This window comes from Aythya ferina (genome assembly GCF_964211825.1).
Source record: "Aythya ferina genome assembly, chromosome: 11".
Classification (NCBI taxonomy): Eukaryota; Metazoa; Chordata; class Aves; order Anseriformes; family Anatidae; genus Aythya; species Aythya ferina.
In genome coordinates, this window is record NC_140307.1 from 1709447 (window position 1) to 1729557 (window position 20111).

A 20111-nucleotide genomic window follows, 5' to 3' on the forward strand; every position below is an offset into this window, starting at 1 on the left:
GTTTTTTCCCTGCCAGAGAGCCTTTCCTCTATAGTAAATTATTTGTGAGATCCTCTCTCTTCTTTATATGCAGTTTAACTGAACCTTTGTGAAAAAGCTGGATAGAGCAGAAAATGCTGGCTCATAGGAAAACCCTGAAGAGAGTAATATACTAAATGCTCGCACCAACACGAAGCTCAAAGTTGAACGCTGCAAAGAGGGTTCTTGTGCATGAGACACGGGGGGACTGTATCTGTCATGAGACACTCTCAAAATTGATACACAGAGGGCAGCAATGATTACAAATTGCTGTAATCAGTATAGTTTTCCTGCCTTTTGTTCGAGAGTGTCACACAGCACAAAATTTCAGAGCAAAGTACTTCTATATCTCCATAATGATGGCAGCATCAAATTGTGGGGAAGGGGATACTGTCGGTCTGAAGATCCACGTTGGGAGAGATAAGAGTACACTCAGAAAGAAACTTAGTGCAGCACTGCTAAACAGCTGTGTTGGAAAATAATTCCTTGTCTTGCAATTAAGAACCGATTTCCACTGAAAACACACAGGACATTGGGTTAATAGATTTCTTTAAAAGAAAATCTGTTTTGGCTAGCAAAACATTAAAAGTGAGGAACAGCTGTTTCGTCAGTGAGGACAGATTGTATGGAAGACTCAAATATCAAACCACAAATTAAGCTAGCATTTATTTCTGTTCTATTTACATTTTCAATAAAAGTAAGTGAAATTGCATTCAGGAAAATACAGCATACTGCAGAATATAACCCAATCCCAATACTAGCCTGTTCTTAAAAAAACTAAATCAAAGTTCTCTATGTTTTATTTTATATTTCAAAGTCATAATAATGCATTCTGCTCCATACTGGAAAAGCACATCTTTATATGATTCTCCCCATTTTCAAGCTTAGCAATTAAAAGCACACAAGATGGAAAAAACTCACCATCCATGAACTCTGTACACAATGAAATTCTGTTTTCGACAAAAAATGCACCATAAAATCCTATGATATATGATGAGTCACACTGGAAAAAGAAAGGAAAAGAGAAGCCTGCTTAAAAAAAGACACACTGTAGGATGACTTTAAGCAAGAATAATTAAAATGAGAAAAAATGCATACCTTATAAAGAATTTCTAACTCTGACATAATCTGTTTCTGGAGCTCCAGTGTTATATCTAAGGGTATGACCTAAAAAACAAACATCAGACGTACGATCAGCTCCAACATGAAAGGTAAGTGAACGACTCAGAACAAAACAGAAGGCCCGGTATTAATTAACCTCATGTGAGAAAAGGAATGGAAGGAGTATTTTAATAGAGCCATGGGAAGAAGGGAAGGGGAAGGACAGAAGTATTTACTTTGGAAAGTCAGTTGCAAATAAATTAAGCTATGCAGCCAATTTTATCCATGAAAAGTTGAAAGGTTGCTGTTTATTCATTTGACCAACAGACGAGCTAGAACTTGAACACAAGCCCAACACATAACGCAAAGAGCAGGCACGGTCAATCTGTGGGTCTGTAAGCTTGGAGCTGCTGCAATTCACCCAAAGCACGAATTAGTGCCCAGGCTGGGGCTGTCTCTCCTTGTCTGCCCCACACTGACTTCTCTCGCTACGAAGATGTGTCATGAAAAATTCTGGAACACTGTGAACCTGATAGATGTACTGAGTTTATAACTTAAGGATCTAAATAAGTACTGTGGTATTGAAAGTGTCTCTGAACTTCTCAACAGTGCCCTAAAGGAGTGTCAAGAGCCATCTCCTAGCACCACTTTTCGGATTTCAGTTTAATATCTCCCCCTTGTCTAACACCTCGAGCCAGGCACCCCAAGGAAGGGCTTGGGCTCTGCCAGGAATACCTTGCCCCCAAGTGCACAGCACCCAAGTGGCAAAATACAGATGAACCCATGCACCCCCACTGTCTGACCTCACTACTTTCCTAAAGTCTTTCTGCTAATACCTGATTTTTTAAGATGAAAGTAGTTATTAAAGAAAGGCCACAAAACTTTATTCCATCTTCTCTGCAGCACCACTGCTGCACTTGCAAGCAGCCAGAGAAGAAAAATCTGCCCTTGGTGGCTACGAGGAAGGCCAGTGCTAAAAAAGTGACTTTTACAAACCTTTCTTTGCCATGTTTATCAGAAGATTTGCACACTTAATTCCTAAGTACTACTATATAAACCAAAGTGGATTCTGAACACAGTTAGCTGGGCTCAGTCTCCTATCGTATGGTATTTCGCAGTTAAACATGTTAAGCCAGAGGAACACAAAATACAGTCGATTTGCAGAATTAGCAGAACAGACATTTACTGCTGACAAAACAAAACACAGGGAGAGCACCTCCACACGCATTTTACAGTATCAAAATCGGTCCAACAGAAAAAAAAAAAACGATAACCTGTTTCTATCAAGACTTTGCTTTAGGGTTATTTATAAAAGCTGTCACTAAACTAAATGGTAAGTGTAATACAGGGCTGCCAAGAAACGTTTAACACACTTGTCTAGATCAATAATCATTTGCCAACAATATTCGCTTACATTTTCCCAGCGTGAAAAACTTCAAATAATTTGCTGGAATCCTATCAGTTTTACCTATTGAATATTAACAGAATTTAATCTTGTCAACGGTATAAAATTGCATTTTATCTCCCTAAATCCTACTCAGAGGGAGAGGTTTCCCTGCGAGGGCTTTGCCACCCCACACAACAACTAGTTAGCATGATCAGTGTCAGATACATCGCTGACATCCAATCAACCAAGACCTGGCAGGAAGAAAGGTCTCTGGCTGATTTGCATTAGCCATAATTACACGCAGACCCTGCACTGTAATAGTGTCGATAACGGGGAAAAGCAGAGCTCCTGGACCTGTTGGTGATTTGCTTACTGGAGGGCTGAGCACACACAGGAGCACCCCAGCATGGCAAGCGGACAGCACCACCAAAAAACCTTGTTGAGGGCACCGTGTCCCTTTCTCAATATAATTATTATGCAGAAGCATTTTATTCCACCCGGCTTGTGTGATCCCCAAACTGGAGGCAGCCATCTGAAGTTGAGGCTGGAGGAACCCAATTACAGCACTGAAACGGGGACAGGAGGAGGACGAGTCTGTGCAGCACCGCCTTCACCTCCACTGGTAATCTCCACTGCCACGCTCCTTTTGCACAGTTTCCAAGCAGATTTAGAAAATTAAATTTGAATGCAGGAAACAACTTCCAAGCATATGTAGACATGGGGTCGGACAGTGATAAATGGAGGGGCAAAAAGAGTCCTCAAACCTGCTGCTACCGAGGAGGAAGCCGTGAATTAGGATTTGGCTGCAACCTCCACAGTCGTAACATGGGTAAGCAAATGAGATGTGGCGTTAAACAAACCTTTCCAAAACAGCACCTTTGGAAAGAACTTTGCAGCAAAAAGTCACTCGGTGGTTTTCTCGGGATTGCTGAGAGCGGAACAGTGAAACCGAATTCATTAGCACGGGTGGGAGCAGGACTCCTCACCGAGGCTGCATAAACTCCGTGTACCTAACATTTCGAGTGAAAGGGTTAACTTTTAAAGGAGGAATACCTGAACATATTTCCTCTGCTCTCCACTACACCTCCAGGACAAATAAGGATGAGTTGTCAAGTTAAATACAAGCAGTCAAGTGACTGAATTATAATTTACTCTGTGCTCAATTTAAATTAGTGTGAGGCTATTAAAATATACAGTATAAATACGGCAATTCATCACAAGCTGTCATGGATGACTTCATCTATTTGCTGGAGTGGCATACGTTCCACTGAAGGGAACGAGAGCAAAATCACAGGTCAAATTAAGCTGCTATTCTGTTTTAATTCACTTATTTAATCTGTGCCGACATAATTGTCTTTTACAGTATGTACAACTCAAAGGAAATTTGGGAGTATTATAGTCGGTATACAAATGATTAATCAAATGGTCCATTTAAATGCTAGCTTAAGAGCAGGAGAAACCAAAAGCAGCTGAAGAATGGCAATCAGCCAGCGTACGCTCACATTTTTCATTTGGATTTTTTTCTTCCAATTAGAAAAAAGGTTACATTAGAAAATCCATTAAATCTTTCGCACATTATCTAGCTGTAAAGTTTATATAAAATATGTAATGACACAGAGAGCTTTGGTCTATAATATGGATATCAGCATTGGTTTGTTATCCTGTTCAATGTATTTGCAAGATTAACTACCAGCTGAGAGCATTTTAATCAACAGGTTTACTGAGTGTTGTCTCGTCGTATCAAATCTGTATGCAATTATCAAAAAACAAACAAACAAAACCAACAGCACTCTGCATTCACAGATCCTTCAGTGCGACGACGTCGCTAGCAGCATGGTAATCCTCTGTCAAAACAACTGATCCTTGTGATCATCTTGTCAAGATGCAGGTGTGGCTGTCCTCTTTTTATTGCTGGGTACGCCAAGCTGTAGATGCAGTAAGTAATTTTATTAATGGAGCAAGCCAGCATGATCACTGTCATAGCGTGTTTCCCGACCTGCAGCTTGTGAGTGTGTTATTTTAAACCACAATAATGCACACGTGTTGGTGCGGTATTTCTTCTGTAAGTGCACTAAAAAAAAATATAATTGACAGTGACGGGACCACCAGGGGTAGGGTCTACCCAGAGAACCCAGCTTCCCAAATCTTCACGATGCTAATTATCCACGAGGACTAAGCGAACCCTTGGACTCCAAGGGAAACAAGAAGGTGAAATTGCGGGGGGAAGAAGGCTTTTTGCCACAGGGAGGTGATTTCAATTAACCTTGCAAAGGTTGAACTCATTTCCCCTCCTGCGGGCGTGATTTTGCTCTAGCTCGCTCCAGCTCCTCTCCAGCCAGCTCCAGGGGCACCCTGGTCCCAAACCATGGGTCTGGGGGCAGCGGGCAAGGCCAGTGCCGAGCAGAACTGGTGCAGTAGGAGAGCAGAGAAAAGCAGCAACCTTGTGCAACACCAGCATCTAGGGGAAGAGCTTCCTTAGTTCCCCACCGAAAGTTGTAACAAAAGGTGTTTCTGCGTATTAGGTTTTCTGTACTTTCGTGCCTACTGCATCTCAGAGAATTCCTGCCTTATTCTAACCAATCTTGACAGATTTACGAGTGATGGATACCAATTGAAAAGATTTCTAATTGTATGTAATAAAAATATCACTTGAAGTTATCTTTTTTTTTTTTTTTTTTTTGACATGTAGAGAATGAGTTCAAAGGAGTAAAAGCAAACGCTTACTGCCAGAACTCATAGAAAAAGTCAAAAGCATTTCTCCCAGTGGAGTGCAGGGATTTATGTGATCCTCAAGGAAAGCCAAAACATGGACAGAACCTCATTTTACTAAGTTATACGCAGTAAGAACTACTGACAACATGAGTTCAGATCTGAAAGTTACCCATACATGTAAATACTTTCTGGTAAAAATAAATCATACAATGCCCTGTCTGAAGTCTCAGTATAATCCCACATCATTTAATACCAATTCTGCTTGCAGCAACCAGCTCCAACAAACTCCTCTTCTCTCTTTTCCCACATTCTCCTGTTTAACTCAGTTATACCAGACCTCAGTGACTCAAAGAGGGGAAGAAAGACAGATGAAACGAAACACACTCTTACAGATCTCCACTTAATTATTCTTTAAGTTATACATTTTTTTAAATGTAACTTTTTGGTTCCAAACTATTAAATAGAATTATATGAATACTACAGTTCATTTGTTCTCCCAAAGTCTCTACCATTTCAAGTTTGAATGAAATCAAGTTAAAAAAAAAAAAAAAAAAGCTGTTTCAGTTCTACACAGACATCAATAATTTATTTTATAGCTTAACTGAATTAATAATGTAATTCTAAATCACACAGTAGTTGGCATATTGTAGTCATAGGTGCATTATTAGCTTACCAAAGCTTTAATTTAACTTCAGAGAAGACTGGTACTTATCTGATACACGTAACCACACTACACCATACAGCTTCACAGCTACAAATGCTAACAGAAGATATATACACACACACACGCGGATATTCAGTTGTATAAACACAGTTGTGGGCAGGGAAGAAGAACATTTAAATAAACCAACCTGTTAAAACCACAAGATCTCCTAGGAAAACACAGCAGTATCCCAAAGAAAACAGGGAAATTCTCTTTATTTAAAAGAAGTTGCAGAGACCACTCAAGAATATGCCCCTGGGGACACTGTGGCAGTAGCAGAGCGCTGTAGAGGCTGACACCCTGCGACCTTTCCATCCCCATTGCTGTTACACCAGGCTTTGGAAAGGTGAAGCAGGATCTCCACCAGCTGCTAGAGGGGGTTTGTCCCAGTGGCACAACCCACGGCTGCATTTGGACCTGTCCACACAACCATCAGGAGGATGTGGTGGTACCAACACGCAGCATTAAAACAAACCTGCTGCTCCTGGAGGGTGAAACCTGGCTTTGGGAACTCTGCTCACTTGAGCTTACTGGATTTTTATACTGGAGCTTTCCTGCATAAACAACGTGGACTTAACACAATAAAGCAAATTGAGATCTAACCATCAGAGGGAGGGGAAGGAAACCCAGGTCAAGAAAGAATGAAGAGAAAGAGAGAAAGTGAGAGAGAGAAAATTACTGTAATATCTTACCTTTACGGCTAGTATTTTTCCACTAGGGACATGATATGCCCTGCATGAGGGAAAAAATTAAATAACTTGAGATGACATAAAATTACTTCTATACATACGTGCAACATGCATACACTAATTTCACAGAAAAATGCCTTAGAGTACAGTGTATTAACATTTTACTGTAAACCAAATTTTAGACAGCATTTCTAAAGACAGACTGATGAAAACAATTGATCTGCAGAATATACTCACAATGGAGCTGTTTAGCAGGTTTTTTGTTTTTTTTTTACATCTGCATGTTTTACATAAAATCTATACACTGAAGACTGGTACAGCATAATAGCACACTTGCAAGTATGAATTTATCCACTTTCACATTTTCTTTCCATGAAAAGTTGTGATATAATACGCTACTCAGAATGGTAACAAAACCCAGGTTTTCTTGCACAAGCTGGCTAATCGTAAGGGTATTTTCAGCAATAAGACAATGAGACGCACAGCTATACCAATTAAAGTGAAGTAACACACGGTGACCGATCTCTTTATCGAAACCTAAGGACCCACAGAAACTATTTGTGAAATGACCTTTCCACATTTGTATTTATGATTAGCACGTGTGCGCATGTAAGGTTAGTATGCATCAGTGTCAAAACTCAAATGTACTCAAAATAAATGTCCATGGTAAGTCAAAAGCTATTTGTCTAAATTTCTGAAGACAAACATTTGTAATTGTTTTTTTAAGCAGTGACTTGCGCATTCCTAAACATAAATTCCCAAGAAAATAAAGGTAGAAGAAAAAAAATCTACTAAAAATCCAATGTAATTTTGCATAAAAACAAAACCATTAAAGGTTTTCCTCTTCACTAGTTTTATTGCCTCGTACTGATTTATGACAGTACGCACAGTAATGTCATATATGTGGCACTAACTTTAAAGAATTATAATCTTTTACCACTATATACCTCTAGCAATTATTACTGAAGAAAGAGCTTAATAGTTTTTTCCACATGCCAAATCATACGTGGTACGGAGCGAGTCTGTTTAATCTCCTTTATAATCCCAAGTGCTTATAGAATTCCTGCTAATAGCTTGGCAGCTTCTAAAAACCTCACCTTAATTTAAGAACTTCTGGATAAATATTTATGTAATTGAGTGGTGCTAGCTTTTAGGAGCCAACGTGGTTTAAAGAAGCACACCAAAATCAGTGCTATCTGATGTCGGTGTAACACGCAAAGAGGAAAACCATGGGGTGAAGCTCTGACGGGCCGGTAGCTGAAGGCATAATCGATGAATCAGAGGGAGTAAATGAACTCTGCTGTAAGTATGGATGAACCAACAGCGGCAAAACGGCACGGACTTAAGATCAGCAGAAATGATAAGAAAATGAACAGGTTGAGATAGCATGCTTAATGTCTCTTAGCTTAATACGCGCTGTGCTGGACAGTTTGGCAACTTAATTAGCTTGTCAAGAAAGCTGATCTTTTTTCCATAAGAGAGATCTCCCGTTTCCAAGTGAATTAAAAGGGAAGACTTGATTATTTAATTATGATGCACGCTAATTCATCCGTGGAAGTTTGGGTTAAATTTCCAGCAGAGGGCAGATACCTGGTTTGGTTTACAGAGCACTGACAGTACCAATTTAACATTTAATTATCACTGCGAATTGGATCACAAAGGAGATACCATGCCCATGGGTACAGCGTGTCCGTTGACTTTGCAAATGGCAAGCTACCTGGGAGGAAAGGAATTTGTTTACTCCGGGCTGATCCGGCATCTCAATTGTCCTGACCTTCCCCAACACAATAACTGCAAAGTGATTAATGGAGTCTGAATAGGAGCTTTGGTTACACCAAAAGACAACCGTACACCTCTGTAGTGTTTTAATTAACAGCTAACACTTCAAATTAGTCTGTAGTTGCTGCAGTAATTACCTGTTCCAATGAGTGTGTAGGGAAAACGCTTTTGTTAGATATTATGTAGAACTGTAAGTTGGAATTGATCATTTTGGTTACAGTCAGCACAGCTAAAGCCTGAAGGTTTAGCACCGTTATGTAGCTTCAGAAGGATCAACAAAAAAAATCCCACAGAACAATGGGCACAGCATGAAGAAAACCATCCTTTTCGTGCATACTGCACCCATCAGAGAGTCTGTGGATGTCTAGGAGGAGATTTAACTAATGTCTCATCTCAAGGGTCAACCCTTCCAGACTTCAGCATCACCTCCAAAGGTAAGCAAACAAACTCGTCGTTGTAGAACCAGATCATTTCTAATGAAGCAAAATAGCAAAATGCAAAGGTTCCTCAGCAATGCTGTACATCTCAGTGAACACACTTAAAATCTTCCAGGATGGTAGGCAAATGATGTCGCCTAATAAACAGCTACAACAACTCCTTTTGCTAGGAAGGCATTTGAGCAGTGCCTAATAGCCAAGCCAAGTGGATTTAAAGACGAGTGAGAACAGTTGCTAAATAGCTAGTGCTGAACGTAAAGATAAGGAACGGAAATTAACAAAAACAAAGAGCCAAAATTAAATGCATTGAATACCTTGCCCTTCATATCTAACAGGTGCACACTCAGACCTGTTTTTCAGTTGGCATTCGCTTTGGGGTGATGCTCTGCCCTGCATGTCCCACTGTCGGCTGCCAGCGAGAAGGGGTAGCAATGGCACAACGCCTCTCTGGTTCCCTGGAAACCTCTAACACAGCAGAGCTGAAACGCAGTGGGTTCCACCTTGATCCTGCTTTTGTTCCTTTCATGTCCTGCTGAAGTTCTTCTTGTCCCACAACTCTGCACAGAAGAGCTAACATGGTGACAAAGTGACCCCTGTGCTCCTACCTCCACTAGGACCCTTTTCAGTCAAGGTAGCACAACATAAAATATTCAGTGAAAATGCCATTTTGATGTTCACCAAACATCATACGTTGAAGAAACCAGCTCTGGAAGATTAAGATCTTCTTTCTGCTATTTTTGTTGGTTGCTTTTGACCTACCGTACAAGCCATAACTGGGGACTGAGAGTAGGCAGCTATTGTTGAGGAGCGATTGAAGTGGCAGCACTGCAGTCAGAAATTTAAGAAGTCAGTTTGGAACACTTGATGCCAGTGTCAACTATTAAAAAAATATAAAAGTTTCTACTGAAATGCCGTTGCAATTTTGCAACTGTTGCATGGACTGCTCTTCTTCCTCTCTGGAGAGGAAGCTCCTTACAGATAGGGGAACAAAATAAGAATAGATTCTTATCCACAGCCTGATCCAGATCCCATTCAGGTTAACCGGAGAAATTTGATGTTTGTTGATGGCATGGTCCAAGCACTGGGCTCCAACAAGCAAAGGCTTGGAAATGCTCCCACCGGGGAGAGGAAATTTAAGTCTCTTCCTTCCCGCTCCCTTTGGGGTTCTGTGCTCTGAGCCCTCTCCACCCATTGCAGCAAACAGCTTCTGAGCAAGGCTGGCAAAGCCGTATCAAATATTTTATTAACCTTGACTATTAACTATTAACCACATCCCCAGGCAGTCAAAGCCCCATGCAACCAAGTTTTTTAGCATAACTTTGTCTCCTCTACTCGGAAAATCAGGAGCTGCCCTCTGGGAGTGCCGCAAAGGCAAAAGCTGGGGTATTTGGGGGAATAAGCAAGGCGGTGTGAGCGAGCGTGCTCTGCTAGAACAAAGCCCTCCAGCTAAGCTGGAAAAAACTTCCAGTGGACTGAGCAGTACGGTGTGTGCATCCCCTGTGCTCCAGAAAATAAAAATCGATATCACGGAAAACTAGAATAGGGCTTTGGGGGAGCTGCCAACTCCTCGGCATCTCTTCCCTCCTTATAAGAGGAGCATTTCTCTAGGAAAGCAAATTAAAAAATGAAAGCATCAGAAGCAGCTGTTTTCTGTTTTAAAGGAAAAAAAAGGCAGCTGAATTTCACATTGCCTGCTTTGTTCTTCCTCAGGTATAGAGCAAAGAAAGCCAAAGGAGAAATATAAGATGCTTTGGAGCTCAATCCTCTTTATGAAAGAAATCACAGCCCCTCCTAATTTGTAATGCTAAAATTTCACACACTGACTAGGGATAGTGAGTTTCTGCAGCACTTTTATATGCCATACTTCAAAAGTAAAACAAACAAAACCAACCAAATAGAATACGCATGAGCTTCTTTACAAATAGCTTAGATGTCAAACAAAAAAATTCTCCCTCGTAACTTGCTAAGACTAACAATTTTCCGTTCTCCCTGTGAGAAATTTTACCTAAAAGCACCATGGGGAGCTGCATTACTCACTGTGATCGTGGTATAATTTCTTTCAGGGCAAAGAACTAACTTCACGTTTCAACATGCAGGCACTCAAGAGAAACAGCAATTTTCAATTTGTTTTCTCATTTTTAATTGTAAAGCATTCGCCCACATACGAGCAACTTAAGGATGGTCACATCAGAAGCACAGACTGATTATGCAAAGATCCTTGAGAAAGCTCAAACAGCTTTTCCTAACATGCATTTTTTTCAACTTCAAGCTGAATTTAGAATTATTTACAAACTCAAAAAAAATCAGTCTCTTCCTAGAAGAACAAATTCATTACAATTATTGCATCATGCTACAAATCCTGATGCAAAAAGCACTGAAGAAGCCAGCAACAGCTTACTACCCAGAAAATCCTGCTTCCCATCTGTTCACTCTGGCCACCAGGATATATTTTTCTGTTTTTCCCCCCAATAGCCATGGAAACAATTTCTAATCAATAAGATATTCCTTGGCAAGACCAAATGATTCAAGGGAAAGCCATGACCTGTCTGCTATGCCAATGAGTCAGTCCCTTCCCTTCCTGGAAATATAACTAACATCAGCAAATATGACAAAATGATATAGTGACGGTGCTGTCACATCAGTGATGTGACTGCAGGAAGCAGGGAGGCAATGTTACCCTGAGTCGAGGCACTGGAGAAACTAACGGCTGATGCCAAAAACGAAGATCTGCTGCAGCCCTACTGGCTCACAAAAATACTTTGGTGTCTCCCTTACCGTTCTGCTAAAGGATGCTTTTACTACACATGCTGCTTCCTGCAGAACTGCAGAAAGGTTGGTTGCAGGGGACTTCTGCCCACCACCTACCCCATGGAGGACTGCAGTGCTGCCCTAGCTTTGTCCAGTGCTGTGCTGGAAGTCTGGAGGATGGAGATCCTCTCCTTGCCTTTCTCCAGCCTGATCCTGTGCTGCGCCATCTTCTTGTGAACTTCCCAAGCAGCAAACAGAAGCCGAGAAGTAAAAATAAATAAAAGTAAATACTTTGCATCCTTTCTTGCAGATGCATGTCTTTCTGTTTCACGCTTTTGTTAAAAAAAAACCTGAAGATATATTTTCACTTAACAAGATCCACAAATACCGTTCCATTTCCCCATATCTGTACCAGCTCATCATAGCACTGCCCCGATGAACTGCAGAGAAGTTCTCCTCGACGCACAGAAGGGCACGCTCACAAAGACCTCAGAGTTACCAAGAATGAGTTTCTACCCAGAATGAATAGACACAAGCACAAACACAAGGCTTCTTATTTGAGCTAAAAAGTTAACACAGAAAGCGATGGTTGTTAGCAAGCAGCACCTTCAGATGTAAGGGCACTAAATGAAATCAAACCGAACATTTCCCTGCCCTATGAGAAATAACCTAGAGCAAAATCACTGTGTCAGTGTTGCACACGATGAATACGATTCTCTAAGTGTTATGCACTGCAGAACGACACGCCAGTCACCAGCTGCAAACTATATGCAGCAAATCACCCACAGATTTGGTTTACTGGTAATTTTTCCTTTTTTTTTCCCCCTCTGTTTTCCTAGTACTGCTACTGTCTGTCGTGCTCCGGTCAGACTCTGGCAGCCTAATGACAGAATTGTCACGTACTCAGATGGCCATCTAAAGAAACAGATTCAAATTGTTTCTAGGAAATAAACACTTTGACAGTTGTTGCCTTCTGCAATAGACAAACACATTAGCCTGACTCTCTGGCTGTTAAAACAGGAAATCCAAAGTGCACAGCAGTTGTAAAAAGGAGCTTTTATGGGGACTGTGCTAGTTCGAACAGCAATCTACGCCAACCTCCCCACTATCTAAAATCCCATTACAGATGCTTGAGTACTGATTGCAAAATGATTTGTTGTTAAGCTAGAAAACAAACCCAAAATACTTGTATCTGAATTTTAAACTTTTACAAAGTGCAAAATTGGCACTAGAGGCTGCATAAAGATAACGCAGAACAGCAAAAGGTCTCACTTAACCCATCTCTGTGGGAACGAGAAGGCTTTGGCATCCAAGCCGAAGCACAGCAGAATGAATCCCTCACCTCTTTTGCTCTGCAACCTAACTTCTATTTCCATCTGTTCCCACTTACATCAGTCTTGCTTCTCCAGTGCAACCACTCAGGGTCATCCTTTAAAAACTGGGTTACACCTTTCTCCTTGTAGCCATCCCACCAGGACTTGGTTCCCATTCCTCGGGGCAGACCCTGTACCCAAAGAACTGAACAGAGAGGATTTTGTCGTCAGTGTCCCCCCATGGCCAGGCCGAGCTCACTCGCTGCCACAGGACCAAACCAGATCAGATGCAGACACCGTAATGTACTTCAGCTGCTGGCTTTAAACTAGCTGAAAGGACGAAAGATAGCAGAGCAGTCATAAGGTTACAGTGACACGGACAGGCATTACCCGACACAGCACACACCCTGCAGTACAAAGTAAACCCATCGCAATTTTTGGAGGTCATTTGAAGCAACAGGGTGAGCCAAAAAGCACGTCACATCCTATGGTAATGGTAATGTTGATGCTTGCATCTCTCCACAAGGAGACCTAAAGCTGGATTTGCTGCGTTACCAAACCATGTGTTCATGGGAGATGTGTCCATGCAAACAGCTGCTAAGGAAACACGAGGCAGTGCAGCAATGACCACTACCAGAAAAGAGAACTGTGCCAAGGAGGAAAAGTTTTCTACGCATTCATTGTAATACCTGAAATAGAGTTTTCTTCTAATCATGGCTCGTTTTCAGGTAGGAAGCTTGCTCGTAAGTTTTAGTCAAGACAGAGCTAACGTTTCCAAGACAGCATCGTGAAAATGTTCTGCCCATGAACAGCTCCTTTAGGAACCAGAGGCAAATGAATGTGGAATGAAGTTTGCAAGAAAACAAAAACAAAACAAAAAAATCAATAACCCATCACAATTCATGGTACCGAACAAACAAATCCTCAAAAGAAAACCCCTAAGCACTAGAAAAAGCCCTACCCAAAGAAGTCTCCTGCCCCAGGAGCAGCTGAGGGTGCAGATGCTGGGATGTCACAGTGCCCAGCTCACCGCAGGACCACGCTGAGGTTGCACCAGGATGGGCAGCACATGAGGGCAGCTTTTGCATCGCTCCTTGCCATCACCATTACTACAGCTGTAGTGACACAGGGGGAACATGGTTCTGTGTCAGAAATGGATGTGGGGGGCTAACCTTTGTACCCCACGCAGACCAGTGAACAGCTCAGCGGTTAGTTCCTAGCAGCTAGAGTGAGCCATTTGAAAGAATCTGGGGTGAAAAGATAGGGAAAAAATTCAGCGTCAACCCTGATGGTGTGGTTACACTTGTTCTTACAGAGACATCAAACACAGATTAAGGAAAAAGTTGGAAACAGATTAAGGAAAAAGTTGGAAACAGCACTTCTGGTATAACAGCAAAAAAGGACTTCTACATAAATGCACATTCTTCTGTCCCTTGCCATCTCACACGCATCTCTGTAAGCAAAAGCAGTATTTACAAAAGCATTCTGTATTAGGGGACAGTCGGAAACTATTGACTTGGAGTAGCTTGGCTGTGGCAAATTCCATCAATTCTCTCCGACACAGCCTCCTGTTTGTAGCCCAGAAGCAGCCGATACCACCTGCACCGGGGTGAGCCGCCGTGCAAACTGCACCGTGCTCACACAACGAGAGCAAACTCCAATTCTCAGGGTTCCTATCCACCTCATCTTGCAAGCCGTGGACACGCAATGCAAACAAACCAACTTTAATTTAAGAATCATCCAGTTTCTAATTAAACAGCCATAGGCAGCTGGCTGGATACATTTTAATCAGTTTCAATAACCTATTGATTGTATACTGAAGCTTAAAAAATTAAAAGTAAAAAGATGATCGGGGAATTGTCCCATCTCAGAACAACAGTAGAACCCTCTGTAAATAACTCCTCTTTTAACCATCAGCTAAATGAACACTTCAATACTGCAGTACAAAGTCTTCTGCAAAATTACTTTAACTAACAAGCAGAAATTTATCAGCTTCAGCCAAAATCAATGCTGAAATCAATTTGAACACTGGTTGTGTCTAAAGGGGCTCATTGGCAATTTAGGGAAATTACACCATGTAAATGCCTGTGCTTTAATTGAACAGTTTCATCAACTAGGCTGTGATTGCTGTCCATTCATTTATTTACTTTCACTGCAGCTACCATTCTGCAAAGGAATGGTTTTTGTCAGTCTTGAAGGAGGTACTTTATCTTCATTTTATGCACTTTTGTGCATAACAAATTTTATGAGGCAGGCGAGTGATAGCAGGGGTCAAGAGAAACAAGTGAGCAGCAATCACTGGTCAGTCTTGTTTAAACTGCAATGACAAGATGCAGAAATTTTGTGGGGTGTTTCTAACTTTGCCCAGCTAGTATCGCTACGCTGCTTTTCCATGTGAATAAACCAGAACAAAGTAACCACAAAAAAAAAAATAAAAAAAAATGAATGTGGCCAGGGACAGGAAATTAAGGAAAAGGCCTCTGCAGGACTGCAGGGAGACACGAACTTCAGACCCCACATGGCCACGGGCTTGTCAGAGCACCAAACACTTCACCTCCCTGCATTTCCTCGTGTGCAGACAATGACGTTAGTCCCCTTGGCAAAACATGCTAAAAAAAAAAAACTGTGAAGGGAAATATTTCAAGGTGGGGTGCATTGTTACCGTGCTGTGGATTCACGCAGAACACCAGAAATGAATGGAGGCCGAAAACAGAGGGGGCTCCAAGGAGATGAAGGATTTGCTGAGGTCAGGTTGGCTTCAGCAACCTCTGCATGAGGTGCAAAGACAGTTATTGTTTCTGAAGACCAAACCTGCACTAGAGACCCTCCTGTGGGAGCTCCTTTGTGATAGCACCTGAGCTGGAAAACCACCAGCAGCTTGCCGAAGGAGCAAACCTTGCAGAACCACAGCTCCTCAAGGCAATGACAAATCCCATCAGTGCTCCCGCAAACAGAGCTAAATCACCTCCCACTTCCTCTCTCCCGAAGTGACAACATTTCCCTGCTAATGTCCCCGCCATGCACTCGCCGAGCAGTTTGCAGGCTGTCTTGCAAGAGAGATCGACCTCCCAGCTGTCTCGCCACGCGCCACGTTTAACGTGCTAATGGGGCACCCCAAGGTGGGCGCAGATAGAGGAACGAAACGGGCAGATGCTGGAACGTACAGCTCAACCACACAGCGGAGTTGCTCAAGTAAATTGCTCGAACAAATTAAGCTTCTGTATTTAGCCCCATTTTCCCTAGCCGAGCCATTCCTCTGGGCAGCACAGCACCAGCAGCCACCTCTCTTCCCATCACTCAGGTTAAGTGAAGCCGTCTGGTTTCACAGCACCTTGCTAAGGTAAGTGAATCCCCCTTTTCTTCCCTGTCTCCCCAATAGTAGGTAACCTCACAAATTAATTACAGCATCATTGAGCCTCTATGTTTATTACAGTACACACAGCATTGTAGAGCCTTCAATAGCTGCAAGCTAAGAGAACCCAGAATATTTCCTACCATACACAACGCTCACTCAAAAAAAAGGCACACAAAACCCTGTCCTATTCCCTAAACAGAGTTCTTGACCATCTCCCTTCTCATTAGCTATGATTACAAAGACTAGAAAATATTAGAGAATAGAAAAATATTCATTTTGTTTGTGTATAAAGGAAGAAAACAGTGACAGTTTAGATATACCATGAGAGAGAGACACTTTTTGCCATAATTACCTGCCCGAGACCTACTGTGCAATACTTGGATGCAAAATATACACAGCTAAGTATTTTGGTTCTAAATAATTTAACGTAGCCACTCCTGAGACTGGCTGGCAGAGCGCATACATCACAGCACAAATCAAAATGTGAACCTTATTTCACTGAAGCAACGGAGCAATCTGACCAAAACGGAGTCTCTCGGAGCTCTGCAGCCACTGATGGAGCTAAAAGATGCAGCACAGACTTTAAATGTCTTTTGGATATGCTAGTGAATTATTTTTTCTGCAAAAGCAATTTAAGTAAATACCCTAGATGCGCTGGTATACGAGTGCTTTCTTCTGCCACAAAGCAGCCCAGCAAGCCCATTCTCCATCCTACCAACTCCTATAAATTGGCTGATAAAAAATTGGAAAGTCTGCTGCAAAGCTGGGAGGTTGAACAGCTACAGGGCAACAGTCCCAGGGCCGGCCTCATAAGGCAAGGTGCGAATCTCTGTGAGATAAAAGCAGCTGAGATTTTCCAAGAATTCAGAGCACAGGACTTAAAACATGCCACGGAAACTGGAAATCCCCATTAATGATGCAAATGAACCGCAAAAGCTGGGAGAGAGAAGAGGAAGGTACTGGGGTGCTTTCAGCCTTTGTTGCGGCAGCGCTCATCACTTTCTTGACGATCTTTACTCAAGACTGAGTGAAGGAATTCCTTCTATTAGTATATTTCAAGATACTTTTCAAATATACAGTTTTGGATCATTTCCATGTTCACACACATTTTTGAACATACAAACAACCAAAAATCGAGAATAATTAAATAAATTTGCCATGCCCAACTCTGTAATTGCTATCATTCCTTAATGAAGAAAACAGCATATCAAAAGGAAGGGAAAAACAGTAAATCAGAAAACTATAAAATCCCTTCTCTTTTTAGAAAAAAAGGAAAAACATTTAGATTCAGCAAGTTCTCACTAAAAATATTGCTATAAAGTATTGATTTTTTACCAGACTCAATTGACTGAAAAGTTGTTTGTATAGCAATATTGGCCAAGCCAATATACTGGAACAATTTTGCTACACACAGTAATCAAGTGTATTTCTAAAGTATAATTATACTGTCATAAAAATAAAGCTAAGATACCTCTTCTCCAAGCAATAAAACAGTTGCAGCTGTAAAGAACCCAAATAAATGAAATACATTTTCTAACTACACATAGCGTCTTCCAAGGAGCACAAAAACACCTCTCCTCTCCCCCCTTAAGCCAAGGTTAGCATGAGAAGTGATCAATACTTCAATCTCAATAAACTATTTCAATAGTAGTTAATTCACATGGAAAGAGAGGCTGAAAATTTTTGCTCAGCGACCTGCGACACGCTATCTTGTTTGCTGAATGCTGATAATATATCATTGCCATAATGGATATGACTTAGTATAAAGAGCTAGAAAGAAAGAAAGGAAAAAAAAAAAAAAAAGATACTACATACACAGAGTCATTCTTTAGATTCAAATCAATACTACACACAGCCTCTCCTGAAACAAACCGGCAGCATGGAATGCTGCAAGAGGAAAACAGCCAAACGTTTGCAATTAATTTTATTTGACAAATGTTCATTGATTTACTGGAATAAAATATATGTGGGCTGCTATCTATGACTAGCGCAATCCAGCTACCTGTAAGTATTCCATTTTGCAATTTCTTACTGGCTTGTGTAGCACAAGATGCTCCTTTGGCAAGGGAGAAGAGGCTCCCCTGCACAAAGGGGCGGTTGTTCCAGCATGGAAGTCCTGTCTGCTTTGCTCCAAAGCGCCGTAAATGCCAACTCCCTGCAACAATGGCAACCAGCAGCTCTCCAGAGATGAAAGAGTAAATCGGTACAACTCTTCAATCCAACACAAGAAACAAATCTGGGAGGATCCGAGAGGAACGCGGTGCTTTGTAGCTGCCCGGTTTGGGGAGAAAATATTTCATATTCGTATTCTCCTATAATTTAAATCGCAACGAAAGTCAAACTGCAGGAATGTGCAAATTAACCACACAAAAATGGCACACGTTCCCTGGAGCTGTGAAGAATGACACTTGCACTGGAGAGAATACTGTGAAGTCACTGCAACTGCCAATTTAAAATGTTAGTGTTATAAAAAGGGAAGGTAGTAGCGTTTCCCTGATACAGAAGTGGGCTTATGCTTTTGCAGGTAAAATTTGACTTTCCCAAATCTTAGCTACTATGATACTCAAAAAACTTAACGAAGCTAATCACAACATCAGCCCACATGATGCAGCAAGTCAATGTGGAAGTGCCATAAGTATTATGTGTTCCCTCCTGCACCATTCTCCTCTGCAACTTGAATGTTCACACCTCTGTTCCTTCATCACTCTTGCAGACTGTTACTAAAAGAGTCATTTTAGGAGGAAAACATTTTTGTAAGAACACTAAAAAAAAGAGCTGGCACGTAACTATCCTGCCCTTCACAAATACAAAGTCAAAAGGTGCAAGTCTGACTTCACATAGAGTTTTATTCAAACTTCCTATACGAATTTAACAAGATTCCCTACAGAAAGCGACCCCAAGTTGGGTAATAATAACGTAAGAGGGTTTCGCCACTTTGTGTGCCATTTCTCTTCCCTAAACAGCCCTCCAGTGCCTTCCAGAGGGATCGCTGCACGTGGCCCTCCCTGGTGATGCTTCTCCCACACACGACCGCTCCTGGAGCTGCCATCAGTACACGGGGAAGGGAAGCAACCTCCCCTCAACCAGAAAACATCAACGAGTCACTGACTTAGCTGTGACATTCAACACTCTCTCTTAAATCTTTCTTATAATAAAGTAAGCAAAGGACCTTGGATTCTGCCAATTGCTTGGTCTAGGAATATCTTTCTACAAGAGAATGTGAATGAGCTTCATCCTATCTGCAAGGCTAACCTAATTTCAGAAGAAGCCTTTCAAATACTAGTTTTGTCCCCTAAAGGCTTTGGAAGTCTACTGTCATTAAAACTTCCACTAGAAGACCAAAGCTAGTTGTTTCACAATGTTGGCAGCCAATTAGGAATTAAACTAAATGCACTGTAGCTTTTAAAACATTTTTTAAAAAATGTTAATATCAAAGTTAAAATATCTAAGGTAAAAACAAAATCCTAATGGGATGCTGGGTTACTGTATATGGTAAATAGCTCTCCAGAGGAAACCTTTATTACTCCCTCAGGGCTTTCTTACATAGTATGGATTTCTTAATTCCTAGCGGAATATTTTTCATACACCACTGCAGACTATTAAGTACCAGATATTACATTATGTAGTTTAAACTTTGCACTATGCATGAGAAAGACTTTCCTGTCGAGAAAACTATCTCTCTGCTATTATAATCTTTACAATATTAAAATTAATACTGGCTGCAGGGTATGAGCTGCACTACCAAAATTTGGGGGAGTTTATCATTTAATATATTCATCAGCCTACATGTGAAGCTGCTTATAAGGAAGGGAAGTCTCTGCAACAGCGAAAGGGGTATTTACTAATTTTGAATTGCCAGAGAAAGGCAG

At 41.4% G+C, this 20111-nt stretch overlaps 1 protein-coding gene across 5 annotated transcripts in view; it reads right to left on the reverse strand.

The window, feature by feature from the left end:
• Nucleotides 1–20111, reverse strand: part of MAP2K5 (mitogen-activated protein kinase kinase 5) — a 127195-nt gene that overhangs the window by 79766 nt on the left and 27318 nt on the right. For all 5 annotated transcript variants that reach the window (XM_084532596.1, XM_084532594.1, XM_084532595.1 and 2 more), the window contains 3 exons: nucleotides 6614–6653; nucleotides 1117–1185; nucleotides 940–1021 (listed from right to left, as the gene is read on the reverse strand). In XM_084532596.1, coding sequence (XP_084388722.1) covers nucleotides 940–1021; nucleotides 1117–1185; nucleotides 6614–6653 — 191 coding nt within the window. The remainder of the gene's footprint in view (nucleotides 1–939; nucleotides 1022–1116; nucleotides 1186–6613; nucleotides 6654–20111) is intronic.